A 24576-nucleotide genomic window follows, 5' to 3' on the forward strand; every position below is an offset into this window, starting at 1 on the left:
AGTATATAATTAATGATAATTTCCAGGATCTACAAAGTTATTGAAAGTCTAGGACAAATTATATTGAACACAATCCTACAAACGCAGGAATTAAGTAGCTAGTAATAACCCTAATATTAATTGCTTTACCAGGTTGTAGGCACTTTGCTAAGCATTTTACATGTCTTAATTAATTTTTAACTTTCTAAGTACTAATTTATGTATGAAGGAACTGAGAACTATGGATTTCATTTATTGGTTGCTTTATGTTAGATATTTTTATATGAATTATGTCAAGTGACCATCACTACTAACCTGTACTTTTATATGAATTTTACAGATAAGGATATTCAGGCATAAAGAGATGATGTAACTTGTCCAGAGTCGTACAGCAAGTAAACTTTCTTGCCAATACTCACACACAGACAATCTGACTCTCGAGCCTATCCTCTAAACTCCTCTACTGTGCTGATTCTGTCAGTGAAATATATAGGCTAGATGAGCTTTACACGTAGTTCTGAATTGCTGAAACAAAGTATGTTAACCTTATTTTAGCTTTGTATAGCTTTAATAAACTATTTCTTCAATGTATAAAATGTTTGTTGAAATAATATTATGAGAGTCCATTCTTAGAATAACTTACAAAAACAAACCAACAATGTTGTCTTTAAGATTACACCATGAAAGGGAGGCAAGATTGTTTGAATCTAGGCTGGGATTTTCTGCTTACAAGCAAAATGGGATGCTTACCTAAAATGGAACTACTATGAAAAATGACTCAAGTCTTTTATGAATTCCTGACAATGAATACTATTAGACACCAACACATTAGCTAAAGATTGATTTCAAGCTGCTTTCCTGACAGACTATAAAAGAAAAAGTTACTAGTTCACTATCATTGAACTATATTTATTTCTGAGGCATGGACCTGAACTTAATGGTTCCATCAGTGCCAAAACTTAAAACATTTTTTAGCCACTAAGACAATATTTTCCCTTTGAAAACAGAAGAACATTAGATTCTCACTACTACCACAATTCCCTTCATGATATTTTCAATGATTTATAAAATAAGCATTGCTGAAACTAAGTTATTTGGTTTGACTTATACTCTTCATATGAAAATTCCATAATCAACTCAGGAATTTCCCTAAGCCCATTTGCTAAGGGTATAGGTAGGTGCAAATTGAAAGCAAAACTCTTATTCTCTCTGATTTCCTCCCACTGGCTCAAAAGTGGGTATCTGGAGGATGTTGCTGGGGATAGTTTTCTTCTGAGGTTTTTCATTTCAATTACCTTTTCCTTTATTTTCACCCTCTTCCTGGTCCTCAGTGTCAATGGTCAATCTCCATTGGAGGAGTGGCAGGAAACAGGAATCCTCACTGCTCTAACTGGTAGCCTTACTGCTTCTCCACATACTGGCTCCTTAGGCCTCTGAACTTTGGTTGAGCGCTGAATTAGAGTGATGGAAAGATGGTACAGTCACTGCAACTAAAATAAGCCTGGCACCTCTCGTTACATTTTGTCTTTTCCTTTCACATGCTCAAAGCTGTTAATCTCTTTTCATTCTCTGCCTACCAGACACACTTCCATATAGGAACTATTCCCTGTGGTTTTCCTCTGAAGGTGCTTTCTCACTACTCCTGGGCCATATGACACTCTGGTAGTTTTTTACAGAGACTGTATATTCTGGATGTCAGTAAAAGGTCATCAGTCCTATCTCCAGGGATGTGGTGGGGTCATTTTTGTAGAGGTTACTTCTCCCCAATTCCTGCTCTTAGCAGCCTCAAGAATATACTTTATTCTTCTTTCTCATTTCATCTCATCCTCTGTAACCTAACATTTTCATCACCAATAAAAGACATATTTTAGGGGATAAGACAGGTAAGAAGGAATGCTTTACCATTATTAAAATGATGCATAAATTTGTGGTAAAATTAAATTATTCATAGGTCTAGAATAAATTACTTCATATAAACTTTGTTTTGGTCACAAACTAATGAATGCATTTTTAAATGAAATGTTGTATTACAAATACATTTACTTATAAATTGTAATTATTAAAAAATAATTCATCATTTGGTCCTTTACAATTTTATGTAAATATTAACTACTAAAATACTGAATTTTATATCCACAATTTTCTCATTTGAATGTTTTAAAAAAGCCCATGTAATTTTAATTACCTCCAAGTCTTGCCTTTATGGAAATGTCTGGCACTGCCCTGGAATTCCACCTTTTGTCCTGTTGTAGTTCTTCAAACAGGACTGTTTCCCTTTTGATTGTTGTATTAAATCCTGTGTCTGGTCTGGGAACTCTATGTTGAGGTTTCACATCACTAAAACTAACAAGGTTTGGTATGGTTCTGCCAACCCGAGGTTTTAAATCAGCATCACCACCAGGACTCAAAAACCCTGAACAGGGATCACCTAAGGGCACATCGTCCCGAAGTGGAAACAATGGATAATCTGGCCCATAAGGTGGAGGATAAGGGTAATGTAAATGATAGTCCGGCAGGACAGAAGGGGGATAAGGATGAAATTTAAGAAAAGAAGGATTACATTTCTTTTCAAATCTGCCATAGTCATGTCTGTCTTCAACTCCTTTCACAAAAGGCATGTTCATTTTTCTTAGGAGATCACAGAAGTGAGGATAGTCCATTTTCTCAATAGCCTTTTTTGGTGAGTAGATGTACTTTTTAGGGATACTTATCTGTCCAGGCATATACTGTGGATCCATATCTGTGGCCATTCTCCTTATAAATTTTTGATAATTATAAATTGTTTCTGATGACTTTCTATTTACCTCTATATAATCTTGTATTTCCAATAACTGAAGATTAATTTTAATCTACCATAGTAATTGATTTAGCTTTCTAAATGTCTATAGAAGAATTTTTTCCTCCCCTTTTTCTTTTTAAGAAAAAAGTATATTTTCTCCACGGAAAGAATAAGAGGACAGTAAGGGAGGTGGGAAGCAGAGTTCATTGTTGCTTGGCAACAGCTAGAACACACTGAACCTTGTCTTATATACATCATAATTGAATTCCTAGGGAAAACAAAGATTGCCTTTTGTTAGTATTTCCATGGTATCTTCCTCCCCAAATGCTCAGGAAAGCTGTGTTCATTTATTACTTATTTATAAGTTTTTCCTTAATATTTTATGGGTAAAATGATATTCAGCAAGGAGTATAAAGCAGTTAAACCAGTAACAGTTATACTTCAAAAAAGTATATATATGACTATAATAATTTACCTAAAGTGGTGCAATATATAGGTTATAACATTACCTAAATACTTAAAAAGTGAAAAATATGAATATGTATTACTATGTTTAAACTTGTCAAACTAATTTTTTAGGGGGAATAATCAGTGACATATAGTCAAAGAAAAGGTTCATTATTTACATTCTCTAAATTATCCCTACTTCCCTTAATACTACCATTAAGAACAATGAGGGTTTTAAACTCAATTCAGAAAACAAGACTAGGGTATAAGCTCTATGCCCACATGAAAATTAAGATTTCATTTAAATCATTTGTGTATCAGTTCATTTCAAATTCTACTTCAATTAGATAATATGGTCTTGCAATAAAGCTACTACCACAGGAATTCCAAATATAAGAATTTGGGGGATAAAAGTCCACACTGTACATAGGTCTCTTTTTATGAAAACATGCCTAAACAAGCTAAATTTATCTCAGGACTTAGAGACTAGAAAGAATTTCTTTTGAGAAGTGAGTCTACTAAGTGGAATAAACTATACCATATTCAGTTTGCCAAACAATTAAAACATGCATAAATATATTCAGGAAACTCAAGGAATGTGCAGAAATCATTTCAATTTGCTTGGTTTTTAAGAATCAAGGACTCCTCAGTAGGATATTTCTAAAGACCTTAAGTAATGTCTCTATCCCGGCACTAGTCCAGAAAGAGCCTGTTTTCCTTCCCACACGATGGTCTTAAAAAGTCTGCCTATGTGAATGCGTAGTATGTGCCAAGAAGTATCCTAGGATTTTAGGTTAAAATGGTGGTAAAATAGACATGATCTTAGCGTTCAGGAGCTAGGAACATCAACTGTAGGACAGTAAGGAGTGGTAACATCTATGGTGGCACTAGAATACCTAAGTCACATCTAAAGGCATTCAAATTTTGAAAGGCTACCAGACATGAGTAGGTTGGCTTTGATGGTCAGGCTCTTAAGTTGAAATTCCTCATCCAGAGCCTCTTGTATCTAGGTTTTTAGTCCACCCAGGATCACTCACTTCCTCGTATTCAGGACAATGTACACTTACATTAGGCACTGTCTTCAATTGCTAAAACATCATTCTTCAAGGTATTTGCATAAACTGTTTAAGACTTATTTCTATTGTAACTCTGGTCACCTCAAACAAATGTTTCAAGCTGCAGAATATAGTATGATTCTTTTCCAAGCTCTCCAAAACAAGAACTGGTTATCAATGAATCTTGGTTACCAATGACATCTTGGGTGGATAGTTTCATTATCATTTTTTCTGAATTTAGGTGATAAAAAATTATCTTACGTGTTGAGAGTTGCCAAGTCAATTTCACCTAAAGTCGTTTCTGGTTTGTCACCCATCACGTTTCTTATTGGGGCTAAAAGCCTTAACTTTAATCCCCACTACCTGTGGTTTCCATTTACCTCCTATTAAGTTTCATAAATCGATAAAGTAATAATAGCGTAAATTATAGTTCCTGGCACTCCTCTAAAGGCTGGACGTGTATTAACTCATTTAATTCTCAATTAAAAGCGACCGTGTGGTTCAAAGTTGGCTGAGACAGTCTACATCTCCAGCTTATAGAAGTGGCCTTCCCTCTGCCCACGAATGCGCACATAAGGGCTTTGGGGCTCACGGTTCCTCCGTGAGCTTCAAGATTTTTTTTAAAGATTTATTTTCTTAATCCACCTCCGCATTCCCCCCGTTGTCGCCTCTGTGTCCATTCGCTGCTTGTTCTTAAGAATCATTATCAAGTCGCGTATTCCCTCAACGATTCCCAGATTTGCTGTATCATCCGGAGGCCTAAACGCCAGACTTGGTCAACGCTGGGAACGGTCTGCAAAATTTCCCTCCAGTTCCCTCTGGTGTCTAGAGTCCGGCCCCTTCGTCAGGGCAGACCCATTTGGCTGCTCGCTCACAGGAGCCGACGATCTCCACCACAGCCCACCGGCAGGGATGCCCACCTTCCCGCCTCCGCGGCCTCGCTCTGCGGCCCACGACCTCTGACCCAGCCCCGGCGGAAGTGCGGCCCGTCCTTCCGGCGCGTCTCGCCCGCCGACTCTCGCCGGGCGCGCGGCCCAGGGGCCGGTGGGCGCGCGTCGCTTAACGATCTTCTGCGCCGACTGTCGGCAGGCGGCGGCGTGGGGATGGAGGCCTCGGCCCCCGGCCGGGCGCGGCGGGGCAGGAGGCGGGTCCGGGCCGCGGGTCCCCGCCTCTCCCGGGCCGCTGCCCTCCTCTTTCTCTCCGCCGTCCTTGTGCATGCGCCCCCGTCAGGTGAGGCGTCGGCGCCGCCGCTGCGGGGAGGGAAGGAGTTCCTCAGCCATTTGTTGCCGGGAGCCCCAAACCTGAAACACCTCCTACTCTCTATCTCCCTTATGTGTGTTGAGCAGGTGTGTGTCCAGTAGTGAGTTCTTTAAAACAACCTGGAACATTCGGTGCGCTTGTTCTCTCTGGAGTGGTCCACCGTCCACCTGCACCGTAAACACGTGATCACATTTACCGGAACCTTTGCCATTTGAAACACTAAAGCATGCTCCTCACAAGGCTGTTCTAGACGGGAGCAACGGTTTTCGAGCTTGAGCTCACATCAGAATCAACCTGGTCCACTTGTTAAACTCTGGACGGTTGGGGACCCACCCCCAGACTTTGACATTTCATAGGTCCGGGGTGAGGCCCAGGAATTACGTTTCCCACAAATTCCCAGGCCTTGCTGTTGCTGCAAGCCCAGGGACCACCCTTTGGGAAGCACTGCTCTGTTTTTTTTCCTGTGTTAAGTGCACCCTTGTTTACTTAAGGATGTACTATACTCTCATATGCCTAACAGTAGGGTTTATTTTTAAAAATACGTTGTACAGAGGAACTCTTGCAATTGCATAGGGAAGCAAATGGCGGAAAATTAATAATGTAAAGATAGAAGACATCATTAAACCCTCCACAGTTGAAAATTTTCGGTTGAATTGGCTATTAATAAATTCCCTAATTCAATTTATGGCTAATTTGCTAGCTCTATATTTCACTATGTTGACTTTGTTGAGTCCTTTGTATGTACAGTTGGTGTAATGATGTATTGTGTTTAGTATTTTAGTATATTGCAAAATCAGTAATCATCTGTTGCTTTGAAATCATTAATGATATTGGAGCTCCATCTATTGGTTTTAACTGTAAACTGCAAGAAATTCTGGGATTTTAAAGTTTTGACATTTTGCTTACATTGTTTCCTTTGTATCCAAGAGAAATGAATTCTGCCCTATTTTCAAAATATATTAGGATACTTGACAAACACTGAAAAAAAGAAGTTAGAGTTGAGATAGAAAGGTTTTAACTATATAACTTGTGTTCAGATTTTAGACTTTTTAAAAATAAAATCTACTCAAAAAGCACAAAAGGACAGGTTTAAAATGATGAAATTGTTCAAATGATCAGAAATGAGAAAAGAAGTCCTCCAAGAGCATAAATATAGATGGGCTGCCAGAGGTAGGAAGGGGATAAGGAGGAGAAAAGGATTGCAGATTACAAAATATGCCCGAATATGCCGGAATTCAGGCTTCAGTAATACAAAGGTCTTTCTTCTGCTTTTAAGTATTGCAATAGCTAAGATTCCCCTTTAATTGCTCTGTACTAGCAGAGTGCTTCTTGAACAGGTTCATTGTCTAGTTTTAGGTACTATAAAATGTGTTTTCAGTTTTTAATTATTCTAGGCTGTCTTTTTAAAAAATTTATTAAAGTGTATCGCTCATACATAAATATACTTAAACAATAAGTGTATAATAATAGTTGTGAACTTACAAAACAAACATACATAACATCATACAGGACTCTCATAACTCACCCTACCACCAATAACTTGCATTGTTGTTAAACCTTTTTAACTAATAATTAAACAGCATTGTCAAACTATTACTAGTAACCAAAGTATTTTCCCCAAACCAATCCTATTATTATTGTCTTTATATCATTTATATACAAACATACGTAAACAAGTGTATAGTAAAAGTTGTGAACTTACAAAGCAAACATGCAATAACATCATACAGGGGTCCCATACATCAACCCTCCACCAACACCTTGCATTGTCATGAGAAGTTTGTTATAAATTGTGAAAGAATATTGTCAAAATCTTACTACTAATCATAGTCCTTATCTTATATTTGGTGTGTTTCCCCCCCAACCCACCCTATTATTTTTTTTTACATGTATTTTTTATGACAGAAGTTGTAAACTTATAAAACAATCATGCACCTGTGCAGAATTCCCAAACAACACTCCTCCATTGACACACTACAATGTGGTGTGTTATTTGCTACAGATAAAATAATATCTGATTGTTACCATGTCCATAGTGTACATTTGGCTAATATTTTCCATACTGCTAGGCTATCTTTTTTTTTTTGAACTGATAAGATCATATCCATGACAGTATCAAAATACAAGAAGGCAGTATCTTTCATTGTAAGCTATGAATAGTAAATAATATTTTTATAACATTTTGCAGTTTATAAAATATCCCATTCATTCCCTACAATCGCTTTATAAGGCTGGAATTATTATTAGTGGCATTTTTAAGATGGGAAAACTGAAGCTTCTGGAGTTTAAAGTGACCTTCCCCAAGTCAATAAATAGCAGAATTAGGACTTAAACTTAGATCTTCTGGCTTTTAACCCCATACTATTTTCTTTGCACTTGATTACCTTTCTGGTAAAGGTTATTTAGGTATAATGCATATATTGCATATTTATAACTGGTCCTGTTTTGTGCACAGCCACACAGAACAGCCCCCTTTATATCCGTCAATTTGTTCATTCAACAGTGACTGAAGGGTATCAGAATATATTCAGCAATTGCTATTGAATATTTACTGTGTGCTAGGTATTGATTGTTCTTGGTATTGATTTTTGAAAAGATGATAAACGCAGATCCTTCTATCAATGGGGCTTATAGTCTTAAGGAAAATGATATACATGTATGAATAACTAATAAATGGAGAAATGAATATCAGAATAGAGGTGCTAATGATGTACTATGGCAGTTAATAAAGGAAAGGGACAAATAGATTTGATGGAGGAGAGGCTTGTGATTTGAGTCTTGAAGGGTGAGGGATTTAGACTTTTAAAGGTGAAAATATTTGTGGCTGTTTGAAGAGTGGAGGTGAAATATAACAGGGAGAGTGTGAGAAGCAGTAGGTAAATTAATTTAACTGGAATATATGAAGGGGAGTAGAGTTGGAGCTCAGATATCAGATGTCAGAAGAGATTGATTTTTAGCTCTCCCTTTCAACAAAGGTCTTAAATCTCTTGGAATTTCTACATGAGGCATATTGTTGATCTTTTATTTTCTTTTTGTTTCTGACAGTTGGATATTTGGTTAGAATACCAAGAGCCTTTCGTTTGTCCCAAGATGTGGTGAAAATAGTGGGATCATCAGAATTTCCAGGTAATTAAATTTCTTCAAGAAATTGAAGAAAATGTTGAGCATTTAATTAAATTTTATCAGTTTTGCCCCAAAGGCTAAATGTTCTCCATTAATCCCAGTTTCCTAAGACCCTTTTCATTCTATCGGATTGGATTAAAGTTGATTCCATAATTAGATTCATCCAGGTCTAACTCTGTTTGTTATAATTGCATTATAATTATTTCTAAAAGTTCATCTAATTAAAGTTGCCTGTAACATTTTTGCTTATTTTATAAAAATTAACTATATTAATATTAATTGTATACACTCAGATACACTAAAAGATATTACAAAATACACTCCACTTAAAGATTTTGGATTAATAAAGGTTTTGCAGTGTTCCCAAGAGGTACACCAGTTACAACTTTTTTTGGCATAATTATTCACCTGCCATAAAATTTTCCCTTCAAAGTTTGCAATTCACTAGTTTTTATTGTATTCACAAAGTTGTGCAACCATTATCACTTTCAAATTCTAGAACATTTTCATTGGCCCAGAAAGAAACTCTGTACTTAATAAGCAATCACTCCTCATTCCTCCCTCCCCCAACCAGTGGAAACATAACATAAATTTAACCATTTCAAAGCATTTGGGTCCTTGGCATTTAGTACATTTACAGTGTTGTGCAGTCATCACCTTGTATTAGTCAGCTAAAGGCATGCTAATATAAAATACCAGAAGTCTTTTGGCTTTTATGAAGGGTATTTATTTAGGGTAGAGGCTTACAGTTACTAGGCCCTGAAGAATCCAACTCATGGTTCCATAAGAGGTACTTTCTCACCCAAAGTCTGTTGTCACATGTTGAAGCAAGATGGCGGGCAATGTCTGTGAGGGTTCAGCCTTTGTCCTTCTTAAGGCTCTGTGGTCCCATCTTCTGATCTCAGCTGTAGGCTGGCATAAGGCTTGTCTCTCTCCCCATGCCTGGATTCTTACTGGACTCAGCTGCCCTGGTCTTTCCACAAGGTCAGCTGTAGACTCTTAGTCTCATCTCTCTTTCCAGGACTGTGTCTATGGAGTACTCTCTTTTCCTGCATATCTGCTTCTGTCTTCTGTTCTGTATATTTACTCCCCTATCTCTGATTGAAGATCTGTATATAGCCCACAGCTATAGACTGGCTGTAGGCAGAGACTCAAACTGAGTCGTGCTAATGATGTGGTCAAATAAAAGCCTTAATCTTGATTTAATAAAGTAAAAATGAAACTTTTGAGTCTAATATAATCTAATTTGCTCAGAGGAACAGATCAATTTACAATACTTATTTTTGGAATTCATAAACAATACCAAACTGCTACAGCCTCTATCTGTAGTTTCACTACATTTTTGTCATTCCAAAAGGAAACCCAGATCTATTAAGCAGTCATTGCTCATTCTCCCCTCAGCCACAGAGGATATGTGCTTTTTGTCTCTATGGATATGTGCTTTTTGTCTCTATGGATTTACCTGTTCTGTGTATTTCACATAAGTGGAATCATAAAATATGTGACCTTTTGTGTCTAGCTTCTTTCACTTAGCATAATGTTTTCAAGGTTATTTTAGGTTGTGGTACATATCAGAACTTGATTCCTTTTTATGGGACTTACCTATTCTGTATATTTCATGTAAGTGGAATCATAAAATATGTGACCTTTTGTGTCTAGCTTCTTTCACTTAGCATAATGTTTTCAGGGTTCATTCAGGTTGTGGTACATATCAGAACTTGATTCCTTTTTATGGTTGAATACTATTCCATTGTTTGGAAATAATGTCACAGTTTGTTTTTCTGTTCATCAATTGATAACTATTTGGGTTTCCACTTTTTGGCGATTATGAATAATGCTTCCATAAACATTTATGTTCAAGTTCTTATGTGAACATAGATTTTCACTCCTCTTGTGTATTTCCCAAGGTGAGGAATTGATGGGTCATGTGGTAACTCTTTGTTTAACCTTTGAGAAACTGGCAAACTATTTTCTAAAGTGGTTGCACTATTTTACTTCCCACCAGTAATTTATGACTGTTCTAATGTATCTACATCTTTGCCAATACTTAATTGTTATTTATCATAGACATTATAGTGGGTATAAAGTGAAACCTCTTCATGTTTTTGATTTCCATTTCTCTAATGACTAATGATGTTGAGAATATTTTCACATGTTTCTTGGCCATCTGTGTATCTTCTTCAGAGAAATATCTGTTAAAGTCCTTTGTACATTTTAAAATTGGGTTGTCTACTTTTTTTAACCTAGTTATTAGAGTTGTTTATGTATATGAATATCAAACCCTTGTAGATATTATGGTTAGCAATTATTTTCTCCTCTTTTGTAGGTTTTTTTACTTTCTTGATAATGTCCCTTATAAAGTATTTAATTTCAGTGCAGTACAATTTGTCTGTTTTTTCTTTTGTTGCTCATGCTTTTGGTGTCATATCTAAAAATCCATTGCCCAATCCAAGGTCATGAAGATAAATGGTTATGCTTTCTTCTAAGAGTTTTATGGCTTTAGTGCTCATATTTTAGCTCATAAATCTGCTCTGACTTAATTTTAATGCATTATATGAGAGAGAGGTCAAACTCCATTCTTTTGCGTGTTAGTATCTAGTTGCCCTGGCACCATTTGGTGAAAGGACTATTCTTTCCCAATTGAATGGTCTTGTTGAAAAACAATTGGCCATAGACCTATGGCTTTTTTTTCCTGGACTCATTTCTCTTCCATTGATCTCTATGTCAACCTTCATGACATACCATGCTGTCTTGATTACTCTTGTATTAAGTTTTGAAATTGGAAGGTGAGAGTTTCAACTTCATTCTTTGTTTTCAAGATTGTTTTTGTTTTGGTTGTTCTGAATCTCTAGTAATTTCCATATATAGTTTAGAATCAACTCATCCGTTTCTGCCAAAAAAAAAAAAAAAGGGCTTTGGGATTTTCAGGGTGATTGCATTGAATTTACAGGTCAATTTGGGGAGTATTGCCATCTTAACAATATAAAGTTTTTCATTCTATGTACATGGGATGTGTTTCCATTTATTTAGGTTGCCTCAATGATGTTTTGTAGCTTTCATTGTAAAAGCCTTGCACTTGTTTTAAATTCATTCTTAAATATTTCGTTCCTTTTCATAATATTGTAAATGGAATTTTCTGCATCTATTCAGCTGATCATGTGTGACTCTCATTATGCATATGTTGATATCCTTCATAGTTTCCTACAGGTCTTTGAGTCTCTGTTCATTTTTCTTTATTCTTTGCTTCTTTCTTTTCCCAGGCTGAATACTCTCAACCGGTCTCTCTTTAAATTCATTGATACTTTCTTCTCTCTACTCAATCTACCATTGAGTCCCTGTAGAAAATTTTTAATTTCAATGATTGTCCTTTTCAATCTGAATTTCTTTTTCTTTTAAAATAATTTTTATCTCTTTAGTGATACTCTCTTATTGTTGAAATATTGTTTTCTTGTCATTAGTTCTTTAGATATAGTGTCCTTAAGTTTTTTGAGCGTTTTAAAAATGGGTGATTTAAAATCTGTGTCTCATGTGTCTAAAATTTGGTTTTCCTCAGGAAATATTTCTATTGATTAGAATTTTTTCCCCACATATGACCAAACTTTGTTTCCTTGCATGTGTCTCATATATATATACACACATACGTACACATATACATATTTTTTTTTAAATGGAAATTTACAGTAATATAATTTGGCTACTCTGGGTATCAGATTCTTCCTCTTTCCCAGAGTTTGATGTCGTTGCTGTTTGTTGTTTGTTTGTTTAATGTCTTTTATGAGCTAATTCGGTAAATTATGTATTCCTTGTGTGTGGGGCTACTGAAGTCTCTGCTCAGTTAGCTCAGATAGACTAATAATCAGACAGATATTTCCTTAAACACTTAGAACTAGTCTCCTCATCTTTGCAGAGGAGCTGTGTATATGCATTGTGGCATACCTTCAGCATGCAACAAGGTAGTTAACAAGGCTACTTTATCTTTCACTTTTTGCAACTCAGAGCTTCAAGTTCAGCCAGAGATGGGAATTTGAGGGTCTTGGCTGAGCATGTGCACAGCCTGGCATGCCCCTAGCCTTTAAGATACCCGTTAATTTGTCAGCGCTTTTCCAAGTCCCATTGAGTATGTCATTTCCTAGCTTTTTGGTTAGCCCTATTCTTTGCCCCAGCTGTTATCTACTACCTCAGGCAGTCACAAAGTTAAACTTTTGCCTCTAATTGTTTTTGACAAAGGACCTGTGAAAAGTCTTTTTGCACTGGGTGATCTTCAAGTAAGGTTTAATACAGACATCCTTGCAAGTGTGGTCTTTCAGTAAACCACCAACAGGGCAATTCTCTGGAAATGAGGCTTTGACCCTATTTTCCAGGCTGCTTTTGTTTTCACCATGATTGCAGGCTATTTATTTTCAAAGCTATGGCAGAAGTTGAGGGTGCAGGGGATGAGAATAGGGCAATTTAAAATGCTATAAACTTGCTATTCTTACTGAGATTTCAGATGTGTTTTTTCCTAAATAAACACTCCTTGGATTGCTGCAAGTCTTTGGTATATTTCTAGAATTTTGAAAACATTGATTATGAAAATATATATCAGTTTTCATATTTCTTTATGAGAGAGAGAATTTTATAAAGTCTGTACTCTGCCATTTAAACTTACAGCCAACTACAACTTCTATACCTAAATTATAATACAATTTCCTTTTTTATTGCTTTCTTTTTTTTTTGGCATAAGAATATGTAAAAATGGATTAAGGTTTCAATTCAACATATGGTTCTTATATCACACCATAGATTATTATATGGTATTTTACTAGTTGTCATTCCTCAACATACTGAATGACTGAGATTACTCTTGCCTGGATTTGTTTCTTCTGTCATGCTGGCCTCAGCATCTATGTCTATTCCTTTTTCGTTCTGTGATCTTATGTAATGTTTTCACCTTTTGCTTAGTCTCTTATGTTCAGTTACTCTTCTAATTTAATTCACTTATGAATTAATTCATTCAAGAAGCTTATTTACATCTTTGTTGCAATTTAACTTCATCTCATTTTTTTGGTGTAGTGATGAATGGCGATTTTGTACATCCTTTTTGTACCTGCTGTTGTACTGAAAATAAACAGATTTTTAAAAACGGGGGTATGGAGTAAGTTTATTCAGCTAAAGTTGCATTAATACAGGAGCAACAGCAAAAGAGATTTCTGCTCAAAAGTTTGAGTTGGGGGAGCAGCTTATATGGCTGCTTGAGACAAAGGGGAAGACAAAGGGATGGGGGCGATAAGGGGAACATGATTTATGCTTGGTGTGTGCTTTCTGTGTATTTCGTGAATTACGATCCTACAGTGCTGTTTGAGCAGGGTGTCCTTGAAGCCTAGTTTGTTCATCAGCAAGCACAATGTTAATGTAAGATTGCGGCTATCAGTGAAGATCAGAGACCCTGCTGGTGTCCACTTGAAATCGTTAGAGTTTACAGTTCTTCCTCCCAGGCTGGGGCAGGGAGTTCTGTCAGCCCTGCAAAGGATTACTGGTATGTCAGCTTGTTTTGGTTAACCTCTGTTTCTTCTTTATAATTCCCTGGATAAAATGGAAGCTCAAGTAAATCAAGATGGTTAGCAAAATCATTTATCATTCCAATTTCACACTGCTTAAGTGTTCTGGGTCTGTTGTATCCAGGACTGAACATTTAGTATCATAGAATCTGAACATTCTTTCAGTCTCACTAAAATTGATCTCCATAATGGCCACCAATTTACCCTTCCAAAGGGAGTGCTTAAGGTGGCCCATTTCCCCACATCCTCACCAGGACTAAATAATATCCAGCTTTTCAATTTTTGCTAACTTGGAGGTTAAGATTCTTTTCTTGTCTTCTTGATATTTTCAAAGGAATTACTTGCATGTTATTTATATATTCCAGTTATAAATCCTTTAGTGATTATCTTTCTTGCAAATATCTTCTCCCAACAATCAAATCTGTTAGCTGTGCCTATGGCATTTGGGGTTGAGCAGAAGTTAATATTTAAGAAATGAGTTTGGTATTTTTTTTTTTTATGCTTGTGATTTTTGCCTTTAAAATGTCCTTCCATCCCAAAGATATTGATATTATTTTACATTTTTTAAAAATAATGAAATGATGTTGCTTTAGATCTTTGAATTATCTTAAATTTATAATGTAATTTCATTTATATATATGGTGAGATAATTTTTCTAACATGATTTATTAGTAATATATATTTTCCTCAGTGATTTGAGATGCCACCTCTATCATATAGCAGTTACCTATGTGGGTTTTTCCTCCCTAGATCCACTATTCTTTTTAATGATTTCTTTGTTCCTCCACCAGACCACTTTGTTATAATTACTGTAACATTGTAATATATCTTAATTTATAATGCTAGTCCCTCCCCTTTGCTTTTTTTAAAATATAGAACTGTCTTAGCTATTAATGAACCTTTAATCTTCTAATTACATATCGATATTCATGAGTTTCTTAGAAATGCTTCTGGGAATTTTCTTACAGCTATGTTGATTATATACATAAATATGGAATAAGTTTGTATCTTTGAAATGATAAATCTACACTCTTATGACTATGGCATTGTTATCTAATTTTATATCTTTGACTAAAGTTTGATTGACCAAGGTCATCTTTGATTATAAACTGTTTATTGTTTTCTAAATGCTGTCTTCTTTTTATTACGTGTTTTGATATATTATTGTTGATATAGAAGAATATTATTTATTCTTTAAGTAGAACTTGCCCTGAATATTCTAATGGTTTCACTTAAATTTGCTGTAATTGAAATGTGTACAAGGTTTAGAGGGAGCCAGAGGAAAGGATTAGTAATGACATGGGGAAACTGGGCTATCAAAGAAGCCAGAGGAGAAAAGATATACTTGCACTAAGTCTCCATAGATGAAGAGGCAGATATTTGCATGAGTAAGATCACAAAGGAGTAGTGCAGTGTGCTCCTTTAGAGATATATAATTAGCTTGGCGTGGTTAGGACAAAGGGGGTGAAAAGAGGTATAGTGAGGTATTTGTAAAAGACACATCATGGAGATGATGACCTGAATTCATGGTAGGAGTGAAAATGGAGTAAGCTTTTATTAAGAAGGTAGAAAAAAGCAGAGACATTTAAACTGAAGAAAAGTAGGAAAGAAATATGATAAAGAAATTAATGAGACAACAGAAATAGTAGAGAGGCTGTATGAACCAAAAGCTGTCTTGAGAACCATATATACAAAGTTTTATCATGAGAAAATAACCAAAGTAAAAATTAACAAATATGGTTAAATTGGACATGGAGAAATTTAAAAAGTCATATGTTAATATTCTTAGCAATTTATACTAATATTTGAAATAGGCAATTCTCTAGTAAAACTTAATGTGTAGAGTAGACTCAATTAAATTCCTGAGTAGACTGATAAAGCAATTAAAGACATTTGACCAGTAGTAAAAAATTTTGTTTTACTACTTCTACCTTGCCAAAAAAAAGTTACCAGACTATAACATATTCCAACTTAAAAATAAGAACATCACCACCACGAAGAAAAATCTAAATATTCTTTTGGAGAAAATTTGTAGAAGAAAATCTGCCCAGTTCATTTTATGAAACCATTATAACCTTAGGTTCCTATGTTAGTAATAATATATACTAAATAACAACAAGCCTGAAATTGAGAAAGGACAAAGGATGGCACAAGAAAAAATTATACACAGTTAAATTTATGAACACAGATGGAAGTATCCTAAGAAAAATGTTTGAAAAGAAAAACTAGAACCTAACAATGTTCATATAAAAATAAGAAAAACTGAAATAAGCCATATTTAAGTAAAAAAAAAAAAGGTGTGACTAGTTGGATTTATTCTAGGAAAGTAATTTATTAATGTCAAGCCCTACATTAAAATATTAAAGAAGAAAAAAATAAGATCACCTCAATCATTATAGAAAATAATTTGTTAAAATTCAACAGCAGGGAGTGGATGTAGCTCATGTGGTTGAGTGTCTGCTTCCCATGTACACGACTCTGGATTCAATACCTGCTACCTCTTTAAAAAAAAAAAAAAAAGCAACACCTTTTTATGATAAAATAAAGTAAAGGAACTTTCTTAACCTGAGGAACAAAGTCTAATTAAAAGCTATATACAATAAACGTGTTTTTGGTGAAACTTTAGAAGCTGCCTCTTTAGTGTTATAGACAATTTTGATTCTCAAAAAATTTTTTTATTTTACTGGATCATACAAATCTTTGAATATGGGGAATCAGTGAAGAGTTAGCATGCCATTTCTAAAGACTTGTTGCAACATTTTCTAAAGGCTTACTTATGAGAAAACTCAAAACATTAATTGAATCTTTAAAAAATGTTTGTTTTGTATGTCCTGTAAAATACTATTTATGTTCGTTTAATGATCAGGATTCTTTAAATTTTAAAGCAAAATGTGACAAAATACTATTTAAAATCACAGCACATATATGCTGATTTTAATTACATTGTTCTCTATTATTCAGCACATTGTACATCACATCATAACCTAAACACATTACTCAGTTATTACTCTCATGTTTGGGGTCCTTGGAAGTCATCGTATATAAATTCTAGATAGAGGATTATTTTAGTAATCTGTAATTAAGGTAATAGTCTGAAAAATGCAATAGATTGGTAAGTGAATTCTAAATAAAAGAAGATAAACTCATTTTGCTGAAGTTCAGGATATATACACGTACAGACACACATACACACCCTAACTTAAACCCTGATCCTGTTCTTATTATCAAGTAATAGGAGCTGTAATCCTAAGAATAACTGTTAAAACCTGTAATCCAAACTCAAAAATATAAGGCATTATAGAGAAAGAATGTACCTAAAATTGTATTGGAACACTTTAATATTGTATTTTCAGTGAAAGTATATGTCATGCTTCATCAAAGGAGTCCACATATGTTATGTACAAGCCAACGACTGCGAAATACTGAACTGATAGACCCATCATTCCAATGGCATGGGCCAAGAGGTAAAATTGTTTCAGGTAGGATTTTGTTTCAATTATCATAATTAACTTGATGTATTTAAAGTGTTTATATCATGTAAATTTATCCATTTCCTCATTTTTTTCCCCTGGGATTTCCTTTTGGGGTTAGATTCTAGCAACGTAGATGGTGATCTTTATCTATCTATCTATCTATCTTTCTATCTATCTATCTATCTATTTTTACATATCTTAATTTGAGATTTAGCTCTTTACAGTAAAGTTGACTAAGCATTTATATTTCAAAAAGAAGATAATTTTTAAAAGGTTCATAAAACTGTCTTGGTTAGTTCAATTAGGCTTTTATTAGTAAAATAGTACAAAGAACCAAATATGATTCTGGCTTCATATGAATATGAATGCATTTTGTGCTGTAGATTTAAAACATAACTTTGTTTTCCACAGCCCTACATTGAAACAATTTGAGACTATTAGTAGTTATTTTATATTTTAATACTTTTTAGACAAAAATCCTAACTAGACTATATGGATTATATTTTAATTTACCTTAACTATTATTATCCATCTTGAAACAATGACTTAAGTTAATATCAGATAATTTAACTTAACTCTACTGCATGGTTTGACAGGGATTTTCTTTTAATGTCTTATTGATGTTTGGTTACAAAAGAAGAACCAAAGCATTCAGATTCTCATCTAGACAAAAGGATAGATTTGAGAAACACCTGAATGGTAGCTTCTCAGTTTTTAAATTTTTGAGAAAAACATTTTTCTCACAAAGGTACTTTTTCTCACAAAGTTACTTTTATCCCATGGAGATTACTCTTCTTTGACTGATATGAATGGCATTTTCTCCATTCAGCTTCTTATTTTGTTATTCTGAAATGCTTAGTTTACTTTCTAATTTTTTATTCGATAAGAGACTACTATAACAGTGTAATTTAAAAAATACAAATTAAGTTAGCTGTTTTTGTTTTCAGTCTTGCTAAAGAATGTGGACTGATGAATTTTCTTCCTAGAAATCTGTTGGATGTTCCCCCTAGAAATATGTTGAAAGAAGGCCCTAATCATTTTTGTGTACCCTGTGAGGAAGTTTTTCTTTATTGCTCTATTCACCATGCTTTTTTTTAAAGCCATAACTGGTATATTGAGATACTGCCTGTGAATTAAAATCTACAAGTTTATGTTATTATCTTGGATGAATGAATACATCATATTTATACAAAGACATGATAAAGAAACATAGGAAATAATTATTTCTTAATATGCTTTAATATTTTTGTATAGTTGAAGGAGCTTGTTTGTAAATTTGTTATATTTATGTTGATCTAAAATAGCTTAAGCTTTAAAGAATAGTCTACTCTTCGATCATAAGATAGTTCCTTAAAGTAAATTATTCAGATTTATTTTGTGAGTGACTATTTGGTGGATATAATTTTGATCGGTTTTGTGGGAGATAAAAAGATCAGACATAACCTCTGCCTTACTATAATAATGTAGCAGAAAGGGCCAGTAATAAAAATGTCTAAGAGGTTTGGCACTTAACATAAATCAGCAAAGTGGCCCAGATGTAAAAACATCCAATACTGGAAATATAATCAAATTAATTTTATTGCTCTGTGGTAGTTGCAATAATTTATATATTTATATAGAAATATTAAATATATTTTATATTCAGTGTTGAAAATATGTAGATAGAAAAATAGAAAAGTTTAAACATTTAAGTTTTCTAATCTGTTATTAGATATTGAAATGGAAATCTGAAACCTTTTCTTCTCTAAGAAGCCATGTCTGGCCTTGTAGTTCTAATTGCATAATACAATGTGCAATTCAATTTCGAATTCTTTAAGAGCTGTATATTATTTTATTAACTTCATAATGGCAAATAGTTGTTCACAAATGCAGTCATTTCCTTAATAATATTTATTTTTTAAAATTCTTATCCAAACTATTCCCAGGAATTTCTGGCATTCTAACTTCATAATTATAATTTAGGTTTTAGTCCATGGATATAATCTCAGTGAGGGTAGGAATAAGATTTTTCCCCTCAGCAGGTTTACTAATTCTTTCCCTGGCTGTGTCAAGTTTAAAATGTGAGCCAGTTGAAGGCATCCATCATCTGTGTTACTCTGGGTTTTATTTTTCTTTTTTCTTTGCGTTGTTTTGTTTGTAGTTCCTAATGTTTCCATTTGATTTTTTTAAAAAAGATTTATTTATTTATTTATTTCCCCTCCCTCCCCCACCCCGGTTGTCTGTTCTCTGTGTCTATTTACTGCGTCTTCTTTGTCTCCTTCTGTTGTCAGTGGCATGGGAATCTGTTTCTTTTTGTTGCATCATCTTGTTGTGTCAGCTCTCCGTGTGTGTGGCACCATTCCTGGGCAGGCTGCACTTTCTTTTGCGCTGGGCGATTCTCCTTATGGGGCACAGTCCTTGCGCATGGGGCTCCCCTACATGGGGGACACCCCTGCGTGGCAGGGCACTCCTTGCGCTCATCCGCACTGCTCATGGGCCATCTCCACACGGATCAAGGAGGCCTGGGGTTTGAACTGTGGACCTCCCATGTGGTAAATGGACGCCCTAACAACTGAGCCAAGTCTGCCGCCCATTTGATTTTTTTAAACATTTATTTTATTTATTTCTCTCCCCTTCCCCCCCATTGTCTGCTCTCTGTGTCTGCTTGCATTATCGGGCAGCACTGGGAAACTGTGTCTCTTTTTTGTTGTGTCATCTTGTGTCAGCTCTCCATGTGTGTGGTACCACTCCTGGGAAGGCTGCACTTTTTTTCATGGGGTGGCTCTCCTTATGGGGTGCACTCCTTGCATGTGGGGCTCCCCTATGCAGGGGACCTCCCTGCATGGCATGGCACTCCTTGCGCGCAGCAGCACTGCGCGTGGGCCAGTGTCAGGAGACTCTGGGTTTGAACCCTGGACCTCCCATGTGGTAGATGGATGCTCTATCAATTGAGCCACATCTGCTTCCTTCCATTTGATTTTGATGGTTTCCATTTCTCTGTTTACATTACACATCTGTTCTTGCATGTGGTCTGAATTTTTCATTAGGGTGTTTAACACAGTCATAGTTATTTAAAATTAATTGTATAATACTTCTGATATCCGTGTCATATTTAAGAGTCTGGTACTAAGCATTGCTTAGTATCTTGAAAACTTGTACTTTTTTTTGCCTTTTTTTGTATGCCTTGTCATTTTTTGTTAAATTTGGACATCTTGAAGAGGACAGTAGATATTTAGGTAAACATTTTAATGTTTGAGATGAATACTTTTTTACTGCTAAGCCTTTAGTGTTAGGGGTTTGTGTTAATTTAATTAAGAGCTGGTCTGGATTTGAGGTTGACTGTGGTTACTCTCAGTGCACAGAAGGCTTCAAATCCCCTTAGTGATACCTTGTGTTTAAGGAGTAAGCTGCTTCATCAGAAGTGCTTTTTGTCAATATATAATTTTCTTTGGCTTTGGTTTCTTCCTTTTTGCTGCTCCCTAGTAATAATCCCTCTCTTGCAGCTCCCCAAGCTTTATCCCACTGCTCTTTTTATTAAACTCTTGTCTGAAGGAAATGCAAGGGTCCTGTTTTTACATGCAGGCATTTGTCTGTCACCAGATTTCAAGTTATTGGTTGCCTCACCCCTTCATTTTTTTGATGGGTTCAGGTCAAGCTGTAAATTTGTAGTTTGTCTAGCTTTTTCCTTATTGTAAAGGTGGGATCAGCAAGCTTGTGGATAGTTAGGGTAGAGAGGCACTCACTAATATTTGATTGAGCTTTATTTTCTTTGGTCTTATGGGTGTGTCCTTCTCAAGTGCTCCTCCATCTCTTCCTCCAGCTTTAGTACTGGGCCTAGCACCTTCCTATGTCTTCCCCAAGGACAAGACTGTTGTTTGTTTCCCCAACTGCAAAAGGTTTCCATCAGTGCCCTATGGTGGGTTTAATTTCTTTTCTCAACAGGTTTTCTTTCTTTTCTCCCTGTAGATTAAAGTTTTGTTCCTTAATGGAGTTAGAAGAGAGATGGGTGTGGTGGGATTTCAGCAGTGAGTGCTGTGCCCCACGTCTCCTTAGCACCCAAGTGGGAAGCTTGGGTCTTCCAGGTGAGCACCTGGTGACCCTCATGAAGGGAAAGGCTGTGGGAGGGGCCAACCCCCACCCCCATCTGAGGTCCCCTTAGAGTTCACATGCTCACAATTGTCTATACTTGGCTTTTAATTTTGTCAAAAAACTATTTTAGCTGACTTTTACCAGCTTATATGGCAGCTGAAGCAAATGCATGCATCCTGTTTCTACATGCAGGCATATGTCTGTCACCAGATTTCAAGTTATTGGTTGCCTTACCCCTTCATTTCTTTGATGGGTTCAGGTCAAGTTGGAAATTTGTAGTTTGTCTAAGTTTTTCATTATTGTAAAGGTAGGATCAGCATGCTTGTATTCACTTTCCATGTCTGAGCTGAAACCCAAAGTCTAAACCTATTTTTAAAACTAGTACTTTGGGGAGAGGATGTAGCTCAAGCGGTTGAGCACTTGTTTCCCACATGGGAGGTCCTGGGTTCGGTTCCAGATGCCTCCTAAAAAAACAAAAACAAAAGCAAATAAAAAGGAAAACAAATGAAAAAACCAACTAGGGGAGCCGATGTGGCTTGGTGGTTGAGTGCCTGAGTTCAATCTCCAACCCCTGGTAACTCAGAAAACAAAACAAACAAAACCTAGTACTTTGTAATGAAATTATGCTTACGTAGTTGAGTCTTAGTTTTCTTGAACAAAGTACCACAAATTGGGTGGCTTAAGACAACAGAATTTTACTGTCTTACTATTCTGGTTGAAGTTCAAGGCAAGGTGCCGGCAGGATCAGGCTTCCTCTGAAGTCCTTAGGGTTCTAGTGGTAGCTTGAGGGCAGTCTTGCTTCACGTGGCTACAGCCTTGCTCTTTCTGTGTTCAACTTTCCTATCCTTGTAAGAATACCAATGATACTACGTCCTAATCCAGTTTGGATTCTTCTTAATTAATGGCATATTCAAAGATCCTATTTACAAATAGGATCATATTCATGACACTAGAGGTCAGGACTTGAACATCTTTTTGGGGAACACAATTCAATCCATAACAATTTGTTGTATGATTTTAGAACTTTAAGGTATAAACCTACTGAATTTTGGTTCAACTCTGGATTTTTAGATAATCAAACCAGGGTCTGGAGAAGGAGGAAAACGTTTCTACTTTAAATAATTATTTAGTGAAATTTTTTGCTGTTACATAGGTCTATAGCATATAGCCCTTGACATCATGAAATTCCTATTTAGGCTTAGTCACTTAAGAGGCTATTTGTAAAGTGATATTTTAGAATGTGTTCTTGCATTGGGTATGAAATTCTCTGGGCATCTTTTCAAAGTGCTACTTTAATTTTTTTTTTTTTTTTTTTTTATAAAAAGGCAGCCAGATAGTGTGTATATATGGGCACTCTATTCTGTGCATGATTTTTTGTAAACCTATAACTTCTTTAATAATAATAATAAAAAGAAATAAATAAAAAGCCTCAAGAGATGAAATGCAAAGAGAAGCATTTCTTTGCTCAGCATTGTCATTTTTGGTCACCAAACCTAAAGCTCCACTCCCATCATCATGGCCCAATAAATCCTTGGGTTTGACACATCCGAAAAATTAAAAAGAAGTCAGCCAGGGGGGCATTTTTTTAATAGATTATATGATCCTCAATTTTCTGGCCTTCATAATATTTATAATTAATATTGTCATTCAAGTATATATTATACATATTAATTAATGATAACTAGTTTGGAAAAATTTCTTTTCAAATTATTGCCAAAGTGTGTAGCCTCATTGATGACATCTAAAATTTAAGAACACCTTTTATCACGTTACTGTGAAGTATAGGTTTCTGCATATATATATACCAAATCCTTGAAAACCTGTTACTCTGCTTTAGAAAAGAGAAAGTGTTTAACAATAAATATGTAATCTTTTATGGAAAGGTATTCATGAAGAAATGGGCATTACGATAGAAATATATTCTAAATTTATATCACATTTTCCAGCTTCATCTAGGATATAGAAATTGGAGTTTTCAAGGAATAATGTTCTATGTAAATTCCTTGAGGGGTAGTTATATCCAACTATTCATTTCTCTTTCAATATCTGAAACTGGGCTTTACATGTACTTGAAACTTAATAAATATTGAACAGATTTATACTGAAAACTTCCATCACTAAGAACACTCTTGTCTTTGAAAAAATATTTCAACTTAAAGTTTATAAGCACTAAATCATTTACTTAAAATAGAAAAAGTTAGGTAATTATTTACCAAGATAGTACTTTCAGTTGTAATGAAATGGCACATTAAGTTATTGACTAAGTGAATTTTGAATATCTCAGTTTTACTAATGCAAAGGTGTGGTTATGAACTTTCAGATGAACAGTTTACATTTACCTAATGATTTATAGCTTTTTCAAGTACTTTAATATTCATTATCTTTGTAATACAAAATCCTGTGATGTATTTAACCATATATTATGATTACTCATTTTACAAATACAGGAGCTGGGCTTCAGAATGATTAAGTGATTTTTACCAAGGTTACACAGTTTGTAAGAAAGAAAGTTAGATCTCAAACCCAGCTGTTTTAACGCCTTTAAATCAAATGTCTTTCCCACCACCCAACACTGCTTTTTCTTTAGTGTGGTGCTTAAGAAGTAAAAAAGGATCTTGCATCTGATTCTGACTTCCAACACTTCAACTCAGTGACTCTGTGACCATGTACAAGTCACTAGATCTAATACTCTATTTTCTTTTTTTTTGCAATTCTCAAGATTATAACCCACCTTCTTTTTGATGTCATATGTGGTGACAAGAAATCTTTAATGTTAGTGAGAATATTGGGCTAGCCTTTCTTCTGTGTACACTGTTTAATCTATTTCAAATGTAGTTTGTAAGCTCAATGAAAAC

General features: G+C 35.2%; 2 protein-coding genes across 3 annotated transcripts in view; one reads left to right on the top strand and one right to left on the bottom strand.

The window, feature by feature from the left end:
* Positions 1-2861, bottom strand: part of SPMIP7 (sperm microtubule inner protein 7) — an 87433-nt gene extending 84572 nt beyond the window's left edge. The window contains exon 1 of the mRNA XM_023589478.3: positions 2165-2861. Coding sequence (XP_023445246.2) covers positions 2165-2729 — 565 coding nt within the window. The 5' untranslated portion in view covers positions 2730-2861. The remainder of the gene's footprint in view (positions 1-2164) is intronic.
* Positions 2862-5348: 2487 nt separating this feature from the next.
* The window catches only part of ZPBP (zona pellucida binding protein), a 129337-nt gene continuing 110109 nt past the window's right edge, over positions 5349-24576 (top strand). For both annotated transcript variants that reach the window (XR_009185726.1, XM_004460768.5), the window contains exons 1-3: positions 5349-5490; positions 8566-8646; positions 17534-17659. Coding sequence is in view for 1 of the 2 variants with exons in the window: in XM_004460768.5 (XP_004460825.2) it covers positions 5364-5490; positions 8566-8646; positions 17534-17659 (334 nt within the window). In the remaining variant the exon portion in view is untranslated. The remainder of the gene's footprint in view (positions 5491-8565; positions 8647-17533; positions 17660-24576) is intronic.

This window comes from Dasypus novemcinctus, chromosome 5 (assembly GCF_030445035.2).
Source record: "Dasypus novemcinctus isolate mDasNov1 chromosome 5, mDasNov1.1.hap2, whole genome shotgun sequence".
In the NCBI taxonomy this organism is placed as follows: domain Eukaryota; kingdom Metazoa; phylum Chordata; class Mammalia; order Cingulata; family Dasypodidae; genus Dasypus; species Dasypus novemcinctus.